At 39.0% G+C, this 18,593-nt stretch overlaps 1 protein-coding gene across 4 annotated transcripts in view; it reads right to left on the reverse strand.

Moving 5' to 3' along the window:
- Positions 1-18,593, reverse strand: part of SI (sucrase-isomaltase) — a 45,664-nt gene that overhangs the window by 7,951 nt on the left and 19,120 nt on the right. Inside the window, exons 19-38 of one of the 4 annotated variants that reach the window (XM_021396956.1) lie at positions 18,353-18,437; positions 17,412-17,468; positions 16,657-16,781; positions 16,175-16,263; positions 13,489-13,538; positions 12,808-12,978; positions 12,230-12,379; positions 10,561-10,767; positions 9,538-9,692; positions 7,985-8,153; positions 7,067-7,163; positions 6,843-6,955; positions 6,636-6,761; positions 6,242-6,370; positions 6,023-6,130; positions 5,693-5,755; positions 5,311-5,445; positions 4,736-4,820; positions 3,676-3,814; positions 232-365 (exon numbers count right to left, since the gene is read on the reverse strand). In XM_021396956.1, the coding sequence (XP_021252631.1) occupies positions 232-365; positions 3,676-3,814; positions 4,736-4,820; positions 5,311-5,445; positions 5,693-5,755; positions 6,023-6,130; positions 6,242-6,370; positions 6,636-6,761; positions 6,843-6,955; positions 7,067-7,163; positions 7,985-8,153; positions 9,538-9,692; positions 10,561-10,767; positions 12,230-12,379; positions 12,808-12,978; positions 13,489-13,538; positions 16,175-16,263; positions 16,657-16,781; positions 17,412-17,468; positions 18,353-18,437 (2,387 nt within the window). Of the gene's footprint in view, positions 1-231; positions 366-3,675; positions 3,815-4,735; positions 4,821-5,310; positions 5,446-5,692; positions 5,756-6,022; positions 6,131-6,241; positions 6,371-6,635; positions 6,956-7,066; positions 7,164-7,984; positions 8,154-9,537; positions 9,693-10,560; positions 10,771-12,229; positions 12,380-12,807; positions 12,979-13,488; positions 13,539-16,174; positions 16,264-16,656; positions 16,782-17,411; positions 17,469-18,352; positions 18,438-18,593 lie in introns of all 4 variants that reach the window. The other 3 variants (XM_021396955.1, XM_021396954.1, XM_021396953.1) reach the window with 3 other exon arrangements.

An 18,593-nucleotide genomic window follows, 5' to 3' on the forward strand; every position in this document is an offset into this window, starting at 1 on the left:
GAAAGGAGGTGGCAGAACAGGGAGCAGGAAGATGGCAGGGGAATAAAGGAGATCTCAAGACCCAGTGGAGAAGCAAAGAAGAAGAGGTCAACAAGGAACTGACTGTGAATTTTGGTTGCTGAACAGAAGAGCTTACTTCGGCTAAAATCAATGAGTCCTAAAATAAAGTAAATCACGGAAAAGGAATTACTGCACAGAATAACTATTACAGATCCTCTTCCTTCTACATACCAATAATAGACTTTGACAATTGATCCCAAGCTGCACTGTTATCACCCAGCCAATGTCCTGCCCATCTTCCACTGCTGGGATATGTTGAACGGGTGATGACAATCCCACGTTCCCTTGTGGCACTCTGCAAAGCTCTGACGTTGAAAATAGATGAAGAAATAAATGATGTGAGAACTTATTACATAAGGTCTTCTTTGAAAATAAACGTAGGGGCTTATGTTTTTATATCAAAGTGCACGAATACGTATGCATCCAATCCAGATGTGGTTTTTATGACAACTCACTGAGATTCAGATATACGTAGAAAATCAGATGTAAGTATCAGCCAACCTACGGTTAGTGAGCAAACCAGCAAAACAAAGAGGTACTAAAATGCAGATTTCCAGTTAAGGATAATTACTCAGTGGGAAAATACAAATGTAGCCTAATTTGCACATTTAATAGGTCTACACAATGTGCTATCTAGGGCACATCATTAATTTATTGCAGAACCTGAAAGCTTGCAGCACAGTTTGAAAATAATCTTCAGGAAACTACAACCAAGAAGGTAAAAAGGGATTTTAGAATACTAGATGTGGCAGCATAAGTTCAGTTTCCAAAAAGGTATCAGAAAAAAATGGATGGTGTTCTAATCACATCAGAAACACCGAGATGCCTTCAAAGACTGATGTCAAGTGATCAACATCGACTTGTCCAGAAGCACATGTATTAAAGCAGTCATTTTCATCTCACGCCAGGTATTGGGCCTTGCAGTACAAGCAAGACCACCGGAGGTGACTGCCTTGGCATTAGGTGACCTCTCAACCTGATCACATCTGGCTTTCTCATAAATAGCAGAGATTTAAATCAAGGGTCAGCATTAGTATCCTTCTGAAGATGGTGGACCTTATTCTTCTCTCCCAAAACAGAAGCAAAGCATAAGCAGAGATGGCTCATGCCTTGTCTTGCTGGTGACTAAGGGGAAGAGCTCCTGAGGCCCCCAAAGTTTGGTTGCAAGCCAGCAGAATGGGAAACCAATTCACCAGCCAGAACAATCCCTCAAATGATGTAAAGAAAAAAATATTCATATTCTTAAATAATGCCCTGCCCATTGCCACAAAATACCTCCAAAGGTGACCAAATCGACTTTATGGAAAAAAAAAAAATTAACTGAGCTGAGAGGAATTTACTCTTCCTAACTGCTCCATGAAGGATACCAGCACCTTTCCCTGCAGCACATGTTGCTGGTCCATGTGGGGATGCAGAGCTGCTCTGGTTTCTTACAGGAGTTCCTTTGCAGCCATGCACACATACTGTGAATCATTACCACAAAACGCTGAACTGAAATACTAGTTAGCGAGCTACACTGATTGAATTGCACTGCGCTCCAGTGCTAGCTCCACAATAACTGCCTCAACAGCTGCCTTCAATAAGACACTATTTATTTTTCCATGGGATTTGCAGCTTTAGCGATGCTGTAATTACAGCAAAAATACACAAGTCACTTAAATTACTGTAATAATTAAACTAGACTAATTTGCTGTAATTACTTCTTCCAAGACAAATAGTAGGTTTTCTAGTACCTTTTTATCTCTTTGTAATGTATTATCAAACATTTTCAGCCTCTGCTTGGTTTACCCCGCTTCAACTGTGCTCTGGGACTCCCAGCTCAAATGTGACATGTAAAGAAAGTGTATGTCATGCACAGAGCTGCTCAAGGACGAGCAGAGCTCGAGTGTTTTGCTGACTCAGGATGCCAGCTCTCTGCCTCAGGACTGAACCAAAACTGTATCTCTGAAAAGCAATTCCTCGTGTTACCAAGCCTTAGTTAAACCACAGCGCGATTACTGGATTCACTGTTAAAGGTTCTGGCTTTTACATCTTTGCAAAAGCCTCAGTATGAAGAACAGCTTTGAACTTGAACACAGGAACTTCCTCTGTCCAACTAATGAAGGAGTGAAATGATACTTTTAGGTAAAAATTTGCTGCTTGCTTTTACATTACAGGCTTTTAGGGCTTTTGAATGCAAAAAGTCTTCCTGTTTATATGGTGTAGTATTAAGGTAAATTATTATTACCATATATATGCAGTGTCACAGTTAATACTTAGGTTAGCACCAAAGAATAAATTGGGAGCTGAGTTGTTGTTTTTTTTTTAAATAACGATTTTTTGTAAGTTTGAAGTGTGAGAATGTCTATATAAGCAGTATAATTTATGGTACTCATCTCTGTTACAGTATCTCTCAAAACAGAGTAAATGTTTCACTACTTTTCAGTTCACACTTGATACACATTACCAAGCCATAATGCTATTCAAGTTATTTTCAATAGGGGACATTAATAGAGCCTTTCTTAAATTAACATTCTTAGAAATTCTATTCATTTTCCATCACTAGATGCGTAGTGTAAGGCTAGAACATCAGTGCTAGAAATAAAACAGGCTGTCCTAGCACTACCAAGAAAAAAAAAAAAGATGTTTTATATTTTAATTACAGCAATTAGGTGAGACTATCATGAGTAATTAATGTTAACAAGAGCAGATCCAAACGCTCAGACCTATTCTTCCTTCTGCCTTGTAAGGGAAGAGCAGAGCGATGCCTTTGGATTGAGCGCTCCCATCCGCAATGCAGAGCATCGCCCCGGGACGGCCCTGGTGGCTGACTTGTAACTGAAACCTCTGCTGAAAGGCAACGAGGTGTGTGTGAATGCAGTGGGACAGGAGGACGCTTGGTGCTGAGTAATTGCACTCTGATTAAACTACGTGAGAAACAGCACCGTGATCATTTTATTTAATATTACAGGTAAGCAGTTAAGCTTGCGCAATGTAAAATTTGTACGGACGGAATCCTTAGAACAGACAAACAAAGAATTGCTTTGTGGTGAGGAGTACGTTTCTTCAATATCAGACTTGGGGTAAACTGTCCTTAAAAAGTACCTTGAAAATTACACGTGCTCAGGGTCAGTGATTTTAAAGCTGCCACACTCAAAATGAAGGCATTCCTTCCCATGCTGAGACAGCGAGTGATGCACTGCAGGCGTAGACATGCTCGAGTTAAATTTTTCTAGCTGGCTCCAATAGCAGAATGCCTTTACATAGCAAAACTATGGAAGCACAGCCTCAGCTCAGAGCTGTGCAGACCCACCTTGCCTTCTCCCGCACATCCATCCCAGCAGCTCAGGTTCCTCCCACCCTGCTTGCACCATGGATGAGATCCCAGCACTAACTGAGCAGGAATGCGACTGAAGCACTACCAACTAACAGCAATAAATACAGCATTGGTGCTGAAACTTTCAATTCCAAACTGCACTTTGAACTCAAGTGAAGAATCAAAGCTATTTGGATGAAAAGAAAGATTTCTACAGGCATGGTAAACTCATGAAAATTTGGGGGTATAAGAATGAAGTCACCCATTATTCGCTTGCAACATATTTTGGAAATAGCAAAGAGTGTGCAAATCTCACTTACTCAAGAGTAGGTCTTGTTTGAGCCCATCCATAAAGGCTGTGGACATCATAGTGTCTAACAGGGGTACCGTCTGGGAGGTATTGCTGACCTTCCATGCATGGAGATTTGTAAGTTAAGCCTTCTGACCGGAATCCCAAATCTAACAGAAAAGGAACAACAATACTTGCCTTTTAATAATGAAGACTCAATAACAAGTGGAGTTACTTTTCGTTTGTTTTCATGATCTCTTTTGGGCATCTATACTGTCATCCCTTGCTTATTATAAAAGAGCATTTCCATTTTCATGAAATGGAATACCTCCAATCTTTCTGCGCAGGCACTGTGGTCTGTAAGCACGTTAATAGCTGGAAAGGCTCAAAGAGTAAGTAAGGTATACCCTAAATTGCAAAGATTTTGCTAATTTTTGTAAATCTTCCCCTTTGTGCATATATACAGAAATCTGGGGGTGGTGGTGCTGGTGAAGGCCTACACCTGAATACAAACGTACTGACAGTTCCTGAGAAACTATTTATGGTTCTGAAGACAACACTAAGCAGCAAGTGTATTCTAATAAAATATTAAAAAATAATCCCTGATTTGTACCATCTCACATCAGCACTTAAGTAAAGAGTTTAAAGCTAAGAATTTAAATTATTGTCATGCACAGATAAATGCTAGCTGAGCGTTTCAAGTATTTTACTGTATGGGTTAATGCTAATTAAAGGAGAGAAGGATATTTTTTGAAACTTTAATTAATTGCATTATTCATCCGAGGAAACTGTGGAAGGGAACTACATTCTCCACCATGCCTCTAGCAAAGCACCTAGATACAAAACAGGTATCAAAATCCACATGCAGGCAAGTAGTTAAAAATAACTTCAGTTTGTCAAAGTGCCATTGCTATCAGCTGAAACAGACGGGATGTAAGTGTGCTCTTATTCTAGGTAGAGAAGGGACACTAAGTTAGTGGTGTGGTTATGGTTTTATATACCTAACTTCAGACATTTATGCTGTGTATACCATATGAGAGATATATTAGCCAGGATGTCCCCAAAAAGCCTTAAGGAATGGTCAGACTTACGAGGCATATATGGTGGGTTATTTAGGACTTCGTTTCTACAGCCGCCAAATGCAGCGTTCATAAAAGTTGCCGGTTCATTCATGTCCTAAAAATGTAGAGCGAAACCTTATTGTATTTGCTTCCATCATACAAAACACACTAAATTCCAAATTACAACAAGCAGAACTGCGGGTGCCCTTGGGAACCTTGCAGCTGCAATCTCAGTTTGCGTCTCCACACTTGCTTGACACATATTCACACCAGGCACAGCGCAGGGACAGGGAGCAGCAAAGCGTAACAAGAAAAGCCAGTTTGAGTTTGGTTCCATCCGTTCAATGTCACAGCAAAGGAACAGAGTCATGACTGAAGCAGTGCAAATGGACAGCCCAGAGCTAAACTGGTGCCTTCAGCTGGGAGCTCAGGTTCTGCCTGGTACTCTTCTTCCTGCCCCTCCAGCCTGGTTCTTTGTTTTATTTAATGGCAATTTAGCACCAGGTACCTTCTGAACTTGAACACAGGCTGTGAAATGTGCTGATGTTGGTTAGTATCTGGCAGAGAAAAAAAAATACAGACATAAAACGCATTTCTCCACTTACAATCCACAGGCCATCAAACTTGATACTTCTTGAGGGATCAGTGGGATTGTTGTGGAACTCCAGGATCTCTCTCTTCCACCACGCTACTGTGGAATTGCGTAAGAAGTCTGGGAAAGCTGCATGTGCTCCGTAGAGCTGTAAAAATAGTAGGAAAACAGAAAGGATACGTAAGTGAAAGCATCCCACTGTTGGGATGCCAAAACATTTGCTGAAACACAAAACAATCACTTTCTTTTTTGTCTCTATAGGAGAGCTAGCCACTTTCCCCATCTGATTCCAGACACAAGATTTTATCAACTAGTTTGCTGCCATTTTTCTTTAATAAGGTACTTCCCTTCTCCCTCTATACTTGAGTCAATAGGCAAGCTGTACCAAAATTTACCTGTATTTGGGTTTGCTCAGGCAGTGACTCATTGACTTGAACATTGGGAAGAAATGGCCAGACCTATAGGACAAAGGATATTTTGAAACAATCAGATCACCCAGAATATAAACCATAAACAGAAAACCATTCTTCACTGCTACGTATATGAATGACAATGCAAACTGAAAACAATTCAGCTTACAATATGTATTCAGTGCATCATTTACATTCAGGCACAAATGTAGTATTAGCAGACTGCACCTATAGATAGAAATGAAGTCAAGACTGGCATGACACTCACTTGGATGTGATACACCTTTACTGTAATATACGTTTTAAGAACAGTACCCTGGAATATATAATGTCATCGGTATTCGGCCACTTCATGAAGACATCATCCTGCAAACCTCTTGAGAATGTAGGATAATCAGTTTCATTTCCAGAGATGGTTGGATCCTAAAATTGAATGCAATACTCTTTTAACTTGTGGTCAAACAGGATTAGAAATGCTGTTAAATACATTCTGCAGTGATAATTTGCAACTGGAAACCAGTATTCAAGACTAACCAGAATAATGATAAATCTCATTCCTTCTCCTTTTATTTTGTTAACTAGATCCGGTAACCCAGTAAAGCGTGTGCTAAGAGTGAAATCCAGTTGGCGTTCCATATGGTCAATATCTACATATTGAACGTCCTGCAATTCAAAAAACAAAGAACAGAAATTTCAATTTCAAAATATATATTTATAGATCATCTGCCCAAGAGTCACTTTCAGTTTAAACTGTCAGGACACAGGTACCCCCTAGAAGATGCGAGGCTGAAGAGCAGCTCAGCAGAAAGGGATCTACCATGGTAGTTGGATAGAGGCAGTTTTTGTTTTGCTTTCTGTTTTTGAAGGGTCTTCATATTCATGCTAGAAGTGCATGCATGAGCTCAAACATTAAACACAACCAGCTTACGAAGGGAATTTGAGTTGCTTTCATCTCCTCCACCAGCTGGGCAACTTCAGAATCATTTCTGTAACCATAGCGGCACAATTGGAATCCCAGGGACCAGTAGGGTGGCATCACTGGTCGTCCAATTAGCTGAAAATGAGAGAGAGTATTTGTGGTGAAAAGGTGAAAACCAACCAAGGAGAGCAAGTTGGTAATGGGTAAGAAACCTACTTCAGTGTACTCCTGGACAACAAGTTCTGGCGTTGGGCCCAAAACCATGTAGAAGTCAAGAATTCCGCCAATGGTGCGGTACGTCAGGGAAGGGGTTGGCTGAAGCGTCACGTCTGGAAATGGGGAAAGTGAAATGAGAAAAGGATGCCTAGATTAACACCTACTGCAAAGCACTGAATGTAAAAATAAAATGCACTGAGAGAATAAAGTGAGGGTTTTCTTACCCATCGCATTGCTGTTAAGCAGGAGAACTCCATGGGCATTGCTATCTTCTTCAAGAGCCATGTAGAAGGGATGATAACCATAGGAATTCAAATGGTCCTGCAAAAAAAAAAAATGCTGTCTACAGTGGAAACAGCATAAGCAATGACCTATTTACATCTATTAATAAATTTAATAAAAGATGAGACACACAACTGCCAAACCTACAACAAATAAGCTTCAGAAGTGTATACTAATAACCTACATGCCTACAAAACACACCTACTTTCAGCTTGACAACTGGAGTCAGTCTTGTTAAGAGTGATCAAGTAGATAGGAAATCAGAAGTACTGCTGCCTTTAAGATTTCCTAATAACAAAGAGCTTCTTCAAGACAAAACTTGCCTATTTCCCCCCATCCCCAAAACAGAGGTAGGAATCTATATGATCAGGAGATGCTAGTGATATTCTGCTGTTGTTCCATTATATTTCAATATACTGAAATAGTATAAAAGTCATAGCTGTGATAAACAACCACCGGTCATTCTCTGAAAACTGCAAACATTGTATATGCATAGACACAAGGTTTCTGATTTACCTCTGCAAGTACACACTGAATCGCTAATTAGTGCGAGTCTCTGACTCATACCTAACTTTCAGAGTAATTCATTGTGAAGCACAAAAAAAGGAGCAATGGGCTGTGATTTATAAACCATCGGTTACCACCCGTTGTATAACTCAGAGCCTGAGTGCCACACGATTCGTTTTGCTGGTCACAAACAAAACACAGGCTTAGAGAAAACCATTGCCATTGAGATGCCATTCAAATGATAAGCTTCAATAAATACAATCATACCCAGTAAGTGTCTAGAACCAGCAGACATCCTCTGGACTCTCGAGTCCTGCTCAACAATTCTATGCATTAGATTCATTTCTACTTACAGCAGGAGACTGATCCCTTGTGAACATTCCCCAGGTGTTCCAGTCCATGTTACGTCGATACGTGGTGTGCTCAGTTTCTCCAAATCCATATATATACTGGGATGGCAAACGGGTAGTAATCTGAATGAACATGTCGCTGAATGTGAAGGTAGGCAGCTGCGAATCCCAGCTGAAAGAGAAGAAAATAAAAACATAGCAATGCTCAGTGCTGGGTTTGGATGTCAGTCTCTTCTTTTAGAATATCGTTTTTTTTTCTCTGGAACTGTCAGTGTTCAGTAGAGATGGGATAACACTTCCATGGTCACTGAGAAAACCTAAAGCACATGAACTGGGGATGTCTAAGAATTTGATACACAGTCCTTTGTGCCTCTTGAGAAATACATATGCACAGGTATCAGTCACAGTGAGTTGCATCACGCTTTGGCAATTTAGTGAAAAAACGCCCTTCAGTTGAGTCTGATCATATTTTCCTCCCAGTCTGATCCTTGGTACCATATGGAAAACTGTGAGTTTGGTGCTTTTTACAACTCACTGGATTTGTTTTGCAGATTACACTGAAACAAATTCACGGGATTCATTTGTTGCATATCTGTTTCTTTACTGTGGATAACTAAACTGCAATCTTTGGGGGTGCTCTCCCAAAGAATTACATTATTCTAGAAAGGTGAAACAGAGAGAGAACTCAACTTGCAGTGAAGTTTTTTTTACTTCAAAAATGATGTAAGAATGATTTTATGAATAAAAAAACAAAATACACACAATGGCTAACATCATTGCTGCCTGTCTTCTAGCTCTGACAAGCTTTATCGAGGAAAGAAATGAATAAAGTACAGTAGAATATTTCAGTTAGAAGATCATGTAATCCAACTAACTGACCACTTCAGGGCTAAACAGAAGTTAAAGCATATTTATCACTGGGAGCATTATCCAAATACCTCTTGAACACTGTCAGGCCCAGGGCACCAGCCCCCTCACTAGGAAGCCGGGTTCCAGTGTTTGACTACCCTCACAGTAAAGTAAGATACTCAGATTGATTAATTACCACTTTACCGAAGTCCACCTGCAGAAGTTGCCCAGACATTACTTTCTTTCCTGCTCTGTTTCTGAGCCCTAACCAAATTGCCAGCTGTGGACATCTAAGGAAAATCTGAGAACATGTAGAATATCATTTCTGCCAGAGACTTGGGAGCTACCCTTTAAGTAGTCCTTGGAGATGTCCACATTCTGCATTTCCCCATGTTCCACAAGACTGTCAGCAAGTGTCAGACTATAAAGTGAAAGGGGAAAAACCTCAGATAATTGTGAGACAAGGGGTATTGCTCGGGGTACATTCTCCATCGTTCCTTTAGTCAGTGTTCTCACACAATGCAACTGTGAAGCCATCTCTGATGAAGCTGCACCTGGCATCTAACAGACAGCATCTTTTATGGAAAGGGTACAAAAACTGGTCTTGAGATATTTGAAAAAGGGAACACGCAAGAAAAAGTTTTGGCTTGGAAAAAGCTGGAAAAAATAAATGAAAAGGAAAAAAGAGGGTGGTTGCTATGGCTTACATGACTGTCCCTGTGCTTTTGCGTCGAATCTGTATGCCAAATGGTTTTTTCTGAACTGATACGTCATAGAGTCGCCCTTCAGCTGTACTCGTTGGGGAGGTTGGGAGATTTAATTGTACAGGAACCTCGTATCGTGGATTCTGGTAATCATAAATCTATGGAAAAAAAAAACCAATCAAATCATGTCAAGGAAATGCTTGAAAACTTATCTATAGTGATAGAAACTAGAATTAGTTAAAATGAACACAAAAGAATTGATGATTATTTTTGCCAAGATGAGTATTTTCTTCCAATACATATCTTCCCTGTATTGGGTTGGGAAAAAAAAAACCCTAAAGATGTAAATACGAATCAGGAATGACTTGTTTAATTATTCAAGTATGTTACTTCGAAGTACGTACCTATCTTTGAAAATTCATTAATATTTTACTTTTTTTAAAAAAAATACAGATATATGCATGTGTGTTAAATACATTTCTGATTAATCTTGTAGTCAACTCTTAGACAACTCAACAACATATATATATATTTTAAGGTTTCTGAATCCTTCAAGCTGACATGGATTAGTTCTTGATACCTAACTTTTTTTGTGCATCGCATCTCATCACATTCATTTCAGTCTTACCAAAGGCACAGTAATAAATGATGGTCTAAACAACACTGTATTAAAATTCTAGAATACAGGTGAATTAGTTAATGCAAAAATAAACATTACAGTCATGATAATGATTAATTTACTTGTATACCAAAAAAATATCTTTAGTTCCAGTGCTTCTGGCTGACATTACACATATACATTGACAATATACCTCTGATTCATATAACTTCATTGTAAAATCTAGTATAAACTAGGGCAAAAAAAGCCACAGATGAGGCCTAAGAGAAATAACAACTGTGTGGTTAAAAGGAAATACTGCTGTTGTCCACACAATACAAAGTTGCCTACAAAAACTTAAAATTTACACAAATAGAAGCACTTTTAATAATAGGACATTACAAACTAACATTTTTGAATAACATTACCTTAAATTGCAGCATGTAGTTGTTATGATATTTAACCTCCAAGCGTAGCGTACCAATTGGGGCAGTGTAATTGTCATTAGCTCTGGTATTGGCACTGTTTAAGATCAGGTTGGCTGCCAAACCTGATGAGGAGTATTCTACTTCACCAACAGAGTAAGCGTTGTCGGAGCTGAAATAGCAGGATGGACTGTTCGGGTTTGATGGTGCCTGCTGTAAGGGGAAATAGGTTGCAGGGTAGAGAGTTGTGCTAGGAAGCTGTACTTTATGCTACTAGCACGAAATCCACAGCTCCCATTTTATCAGATAGCTGTCACATGTTGAAAATTGGGAAAAACTTAAGGCAATTAGTGAGCAATAAAAAGCAATGCAGAACCCAGAAATCTCTATACTAAAATTCAGATATATAATATTTGGCCAAGATTGTGCCAGTAGTTCAGTCAGGAAACTGACAAGTTGCACAATGAAGATGGATTTAAGTTCCCTTTATCTGCCATCTTCAGCTCAATCCCACAACATAGCTGACTTTTTGTTTGCTGAAATCCGCAGAACTTACTTCCTTTCTAATCCTGTTCTCCTCCAGTCTCCATCTGCCTTTAGAAACATACACCAAAACTCATAAGATATTCAGGCAGACCCAGACTAGACTTTTCAATTGGCTTGAAGATATTTTTATTCGTAAGATTTACCCATAAAATATCCACTGAGAATTACATCTTATCTAAGATCTCCAGAGAACACAATCAGAATTATTCAGTTTCTTGCTATAATTCAACTTAAACTAGTTATTCTAAGATTAGATGAGCTGATGTAGGTTAACGCACTAGCCTTCCCTCCACCTCTGCATACCATCAGTCCTGCCTAGTTGTTCAACCTAAACTATGCCTGCTCCTCACATCTGAGCTGCTAATGAACATTAATTCATCTGCTGTCATCAAAATTGAAGCATCTTTCAACCTGAGCAAACGTTTAAGATGTACATAGTCCACAACAGGACCAGAGGTTGTTTTCTCATGAAAAGGCATTTCCAAAGATCCAACAATCACACAAAATCTTCCTAATAGTACAATAATTTCAGGGAACTCCATTCAGTATTTTGGATGTTGCTGTTTCAGGAGTAGCTAATAGAGAATTTCATTGTTCATATCTAGGAGATACAGCCAGGTATTATCAATTGGATGTATAGCTATCAACAGAGAGAGGAACAATTTAGTTTGCACATGAGACAATTTCCAGTGGATTCACGCATTACTTCTCAAGCAGCAATCCAAAGGAGTTAGTTTGACTTAAACTGTGCTTCTGTGACTATGACAGTGGGAGTTAAGCCTTTAAGGCTGGGGTACCTTTGAACCAGAAGGGGCAGTTGAGGATGCTGATCAACTCGATTCTATTCTTCCCAGTTCTATCATTATTTCTTACTACCTTGCAAAGAATACCACATTTGTCCTTCATTTCTAATGCACTCTAGAAGAACATGCTGTTACCGACTACCTTAGTTTCAGCGAAGTAAATAAAATCTGCTAGTACAGGTCAGCTGAAGGCTGTGCCCCCATGTGAATTGAGTCCAACCAATCTACCTGGCTACTTCTACCTCTGTACCCAATGCAGAAGGAAAACTATGATTCTGGAAATGTTCCAATCACGTCAGTTTAGGGAAATCATTGTTGCTTACCTCCCAGACGCAGCCAAGTTGTTCACATTTTTCTTGTGTTGGATTTATGCCGGGATAACAATCAAACCTTTCGTTGATACTCTGTTGTTGAGTCCACTGCAGCGTGTAAGATGTTCCCAGTTGAAGCTGAAGTCCTGTTATATGAGCAACCTACAAATATTAAACAAATAGTTATTAAATCCCACACATCAGTATATGGAAGAACACAGGAATAAAAACTCAGTTCCTCACTTGTTGAGCTATGAGTGCAAGTGGTCAGAAAAAGTTAAATATTTTGATTTTGAGTCAGTAACTGAGGTAACTCAGGTGCTTCTATTAACTAAAGAGAGTGTACAATGCACATTCATAGCAAGTTCAAAGCAACCTCCATGCTATCTTTAGTGTGGGAAAGCATTTCCTTCAATTCTCCCCTTTAGCAGCATCATGTTATATATTTAATGCAATTGCACTTCTCTTTGCAATCAAGTGTGCAACATATCCTGTGGAAACAGCATCAGTAACGAGTCCTATCATTTGCAATATATAAAAATCAAGTTGAGGTGATTTCAAAGATTCACATTTGCTTGTTACTGACTTACCTTATCTGAAGGATTGTAGGTGATATTATGCTGAGAATTTTGCTCTACGTTGTTCTGGGAGACAGTAACACCTGTTATTTGCTGGAGCACCCCCAGGATTTTGATTTCTTCAAATTTTAAGTTGTTTGGATCAACGTAACTGCCGCTTATGACATTCATTTGTAGACGGTTCTGAAAAATAAGGTCATCATTTTACTTGCAATCTTTGTCATACAGTGTCTCTGGACAGCACAGAACAGAAACGAATCATGAAGCAGATGCTGTGGATTCAAACAGGATGTAGGTCTTCCACTCCCTCTATGGAGACATTTTCCCAGTATAGGTACAAAGAGTTTTTTCAGTTTAACAACTTTTTCAAACTAACAAACACTACACCCACCTCCTTCCTGGCACTATAAAGATTCTTATGCTTTATAGTTCTCTCACTCAATAAACATTGCAGCTGAGTTTATGAAGTGAAAACAGAGTTCTTTAGATACTACAATTAATTAAGGTAAGACAAATAAAAGAGCCTTTCATCTCGCTTAAAAGACAGCATCTTGAAAATGACTCCTCTTGACAGTATTAAACACTTCGCTTCTCAGTAAATAGTGTAGGAGAATAAGGAGGAAGAAAAGAATGCCCTTTCATTATACACTTGATAAAACCTGAGAATAAGATCATTTAAAAGAGAATACCTACATTGGAAACTGTAAATTCGTAGTAAATGTAGTTGTTACTCTCAACTGTTCCTGTAAGGTAAAGAAAGAAGTCAAACTTGCAGTGCGGAAAGGAACAAGTAAAAACCAGGACTTCGTCACCAAGCAAATATTCATCATTATCATTATGGCATTCTAAAGCTGCTCTGAGCAGACTGTATGCAAGCTACTGGTGGTCTCGACTCTTATTTTGTATTCTTCTTAAAGACCACATGGAGCTCAGAGTTTAAGATCATCTTAACCCTTATCTTAACCCTTGCTGTAGAGGACTACCCATTAGTAAAAGGAAGCAATTAAACTATAATCTACTTGTACATGTGGAAGGTTATTTGCTATTGAAACAGTACTTATGCACTTTGAAAATACCTGTAGTATTTCCTCTTATTTTTCCATTTAGATCTCACAACTGTTTCTGTTGAGACATATCTCCTAGACCTGTAATCGATCTTGCTGATGTATTCTAGTCTCCTATTTCTCTATATTTGAAATCTGTAGGCAGATAGAACTTACTAGCTGAGGCCCAAAGTTAAGGAGAGTGACTATTCACAGCACTTCTGCTTTAACCTTAAGAACTGGTACCCTGGCCAGCAATCTGCTTTCTGCAGAAATGAAGGAATGTAAACGAGATGTAAATTAACATGGATTAAGGCTAAATATAGTCCAAAGTGACATGACGTGCTTTGCTCTCTCCATATGTTTTCACTTTGCAGGTAAAAAGCAAGCTTATGAGTTAGACAGGTTAAGTAATCACTATAATTTCCATCAGAGAAATTTAAGTTTTACTATCTTCTCTTTGAACATCAGAAAGTTCTAAACTCTTTTTTGTAAGGCCCGGAATTTTCCAAATTTTTCCAAAACGTCCTTGAAATTACCTTTTCTAAAAGGTAGGCTATTTTTTATTTTTTTCTTATGTTCTCCTAGATCCTCTTGAATGTAGATATATATTTCAAAGCTAAACCTCCAAAATAATCAAAATAAGCGATTCATAAAGAAAATGATAACATATAAATGAGATACAAAAATTGACCACACCTGTCTTTTTTTTTTTTTCCTTGCAAGAAAAGGAAAATTATTTTGTAGCAAGCAAACCCGTAAACAGTTTATCTAAAAGGATGGCAACCTGTAAGTTTGGGCCAGGAAATAAAATCACTGCATGTTTTATGGTTTTGTTACTCAGCAGAAGCGAGTACAACAACAGCTGAGTTATTTTAGGTCTTGACAAAGCAGTACATACAGCTGTCATAGCACCAGCCACCCAAGGCCTTCAGTACTTATCGCTGCAGTAATCAGCCAAATCACTGCTCTATTTCTTCACAGCATCCCAAACTTGTACGAAATTTTTAAGAAGCAGAGGCTTCCAAGTTTTTCTGTGAGATGTGATTGATACGGTTAAAATAACAAAAGGGAGCCCTACAGGTCAGTTGTGTCAAGTCTTCCAAGCTATTTTCTTTCCACTGAGTTTTCTCACATTGCCGTCACAATTCCTCTGGAGCACAGGTATCTTTCTTTGGGCACTTCCTGCACCTGTCCTCCTGTCAGACTGCACAAAATGCTCCACCAGCATCTCCTGCAGCATCAGGGTGCAGAAACCCTTCAAACTAGAGGTTTCCGAGCTAGGATTTCTGATGTACGTGTTCTAGTAGGAAATATCTGACCGGGAGTTCTCCACTTCAAGGAGACCAATGAATGAATCCAAAGGTTCTGACAGAGGTCGGCAGAGCCGTGCTGCTTCTGGCCTTGCTCCCTGCAGCTGCCTGACCCAACCTCCCCTGCGTGAAACCTGACAATGTCAGCTGAGCACGAGGAAGGGAACATGATCACACCTTCCCTCCAGCTGCTGCTCTGACAAAGACAGTGACCTCCAGCAGAGGGAAAAATAACAATGAGAATAGATAAGGGGGATGCAGTTCTCAACGCCAACTGCTGGACACGATGAGACATGAATTAGAGAAGATACATATTCAAACTGCTTGCTGATTTTTCTAAAATACCTATAACATAGGACAAACGCTGCAAAAACAGCCTAAGAGACTGAAGTACTTCAACTAATTTTAATTTCATGGAAACTGGATGCTCACCTAAATCTTCAGAAATACTATAGAGGCTGGCAACATGACAAGTATGGCCTATACATGCCTACTCATGTGCTCACGCACCAGATGGCATGGCAAATTTTGGCTTCAATACCATACCTTTGAGTTAAGAAAATTGCTACAGTTTTCACAAGCAATTTAAATAATTCCAGAGAGTTAATAAAAGTGCTGCTTTTTCATTTTCTGCCTATTCTTGGTGTCCAACACTAATTATATGCATTCTTGCACCCGTTGAAATTAATTTGGATCTAGACCAGAATATATATCAATCTTGACACCGTGGTTTAACAGTCAGCATGCTAATGTGCCAAAGCTGTGCATACAGAAGGTTATGCTGAAACATGAACACGTGGAAAAAAAAAGGATAAAAAAAGAGAGAGACAGACGAGCTAAATGACAGTCACTCTTCTCCTCTTAAAAATGATGAGAAACCAATGACATAAGAGCCACTATTAATTGTTTGTAACTGTCCACAATGGCTCATTCTTGCTCTATAAAATTAACTGAAGAATGGAAGTCTGTAAGCATACTGAAGTTTTGTTTATTGTATCTATTTCACCAGTAATAAATGCTCACCTGTAGATTCTCCGTCATCCCAGAATAACTCCCCAGAAGCTGCATTGTTCTCATCCAGGGCAATTATGAGTCCCAATGGATTCCTGCGACTATAAAAAGAAAGTCTTTGTCTTACGGATGTAGCCACTCGCTAGGCAGTTTTAACAAAACCTTCTTGTTGGTGTTAAGAGTGTGACACTCTGCAGGTTTGCAAAACTTTGAGAATTGTCTTAGATTGGTCCTTTACTGTCATTCATTTTCATGCAAATGTATGAAAATACATGGCGAACTGACAAAATGCCATGCAAATAAACCTTGAATTAATCACTACATATTTAATGTAAATAGAAGCAGAAGTGAGTTGTGGTTTACAGTTATTCCCAAGTCTCAGAGTGAAAGCATTAAATTTGATGGGCTACTACTGATTTGTAACCTGACAGTCCTGAGCCCATTCTTGAATTTACACTAACCTAATCATAAAAGTATTTGTTCTGGAAGCATACCTTTCAACTGTTGTAGTAGCTGGTTGTTGAATAGGGTAAATATAGCCTCCTCTCAAGTGGAGCCCCAGTTTGTCAGCTGGCAGGTACATCTTGGTCCATTGTTTTCTCTCTGAGATTCTTGCCCCCTTATTGACAGCCGCGTAAAAAGAGAATGGGTTTGTTGCATTACTCACTGCTGTGAAATTTGATATTTAAGACAACTTCCTTCTCAAATCATTCTTTTAGAGGAGGTGTTTGGGTTAGGAAAATATCTATGTGCCAACGGGCACAAAAAATAACACATTAATTTGTTAATATAATGTTATTAATCAACACATTTCAGCATTGTGTTTTGCTCAGTCAACACAGACAACAAGTCCTGTTGGGACACCGAATATGAGCAATGTCTTTTTACATCCATCAAAACATCATCACAATATTGGGAAACTAATTTGCAGAAAAAGATTAGTAAAAGTTAATTGCAAGAGCTCTTGTATTGTAATATTTAACTTTACTTCAAACACGACCTTTGCTAAAGTTTCAATTCAATCAATTTTCCAGCTTGTGCACCATATTTCACACTTTCACGTCCTTTTCTTGAGGCTTTGATTCGTGCATTTACCCTACCATCCCCACCCTCTTGCTTCACCGTTTCTTTCTTGTAGGCTTTTCTTCAGGTCTCTGCCATTGAAACATGGCTGAAAATCTTTTTTTCCCCCCCCCCCACACAAAGAACATTAGAAAGACACCCTCTAGTAGCCTACGCATTTACTTACCGTTTCATAATCGTACCATACTGCATCAGGAATATATGCATCGATTACATCCACACCCTGGAAGGAGGACAAAGAAATAAATTCGTATTTGAAAGCAAGGTAATTAATAAACAACGTTTGCTTGTTATGTGACAGACAAACTAAAATAGCATGACAGAAGTTGATGCTGGATTACATTCTGATATGATACAAACATGAGTTGAATCAGAATATGAGATCAGATGACTTTGTTTATATAGAGGTCTGGAAAATAGGAGCTGTGCTTAATAGCACTAAGCTCAGCAGTTTCCATTTTCACAGTGACCAGAACATGTGGGCTCTCTCACTGAAAGCAATAAATGAAGAGTGGGATAAAAAATGAAAGTAAGTATGGTCTTTCAAGGAGTCCAAAGAGAGGTCGTTAGTCACCAGTGTTAAGTATCAAAGAAAAATAAATATAATCTAACAAAAACTAGCAAAAAACATACTTCCCTTGGAAAGAGAACTGTGCTAATGCTAATAGACAAGGTCCTCTACATTCTCTGAGCCAAATGGCTTTGCTGCACATCTGCTCAAGGCAGAAGAGTTCAGACTAGAATAGGACCAGAGCAAATTTCCTGGGATCTTCCAGGAAATGAACAAGCCTGTTTTTGTGGTTCGGATTGTTCAGTATTAAAAGGGAGAGGGAACGTAATTTCAGAACGAAATACACACACAGTAAAGGTGCTATAAACTTAAGTGCTATTAACCTTCAAGCTGAATAACAACATTGTCACATGAATGAGAAAAACAGAAAGGTACTTTCTAACCAGAGGAATAAAGGAGAGATATCAACAGTGTATTTGGGGATTTTACGCTGCAGTTTCCCCACCTGTAGAGAAAAGAGCTGGAACTGATGACTTCAGGTGTCTCTGGTCCCCAGTAAGTCTTTTTGAGACAGGCATGAAAATAGCCAAACCTACCTGATCCATTACAGCAGAAATAAGTAGCCCAGGACCCCACAGGAACTGCCTATCAATTGCCCATGTCCCTTCATCAGAGTAGAACCTGGAGAAAGGACAGAGTAGTAAGTGGCTTTGAGGAGCTGTACCATCATCAAGAATCCTAGTATTTCCAAGAACTGATTGCCTAGAATAATGACTGAAAAGTCATGCAAAAATTATTTTTTATTATTATTTTTTTAAATCTGAGGCCATTTGCAAG

This window comes from Numida meleagris, chromosome 4 (assembly GCF_002078875.1).
Source record: "Numida meleagris isolate 19003 breed g44 Domestic line chromosome 4, NumMel1.0, whole genome shotgun sequence".
NCBI classification, from domain to species: domain Eukaryota; kingdom Metazoa; phylum Chordata; class Aves; order Galliformes; family Numididae; genus Numida; species Numida meleagris.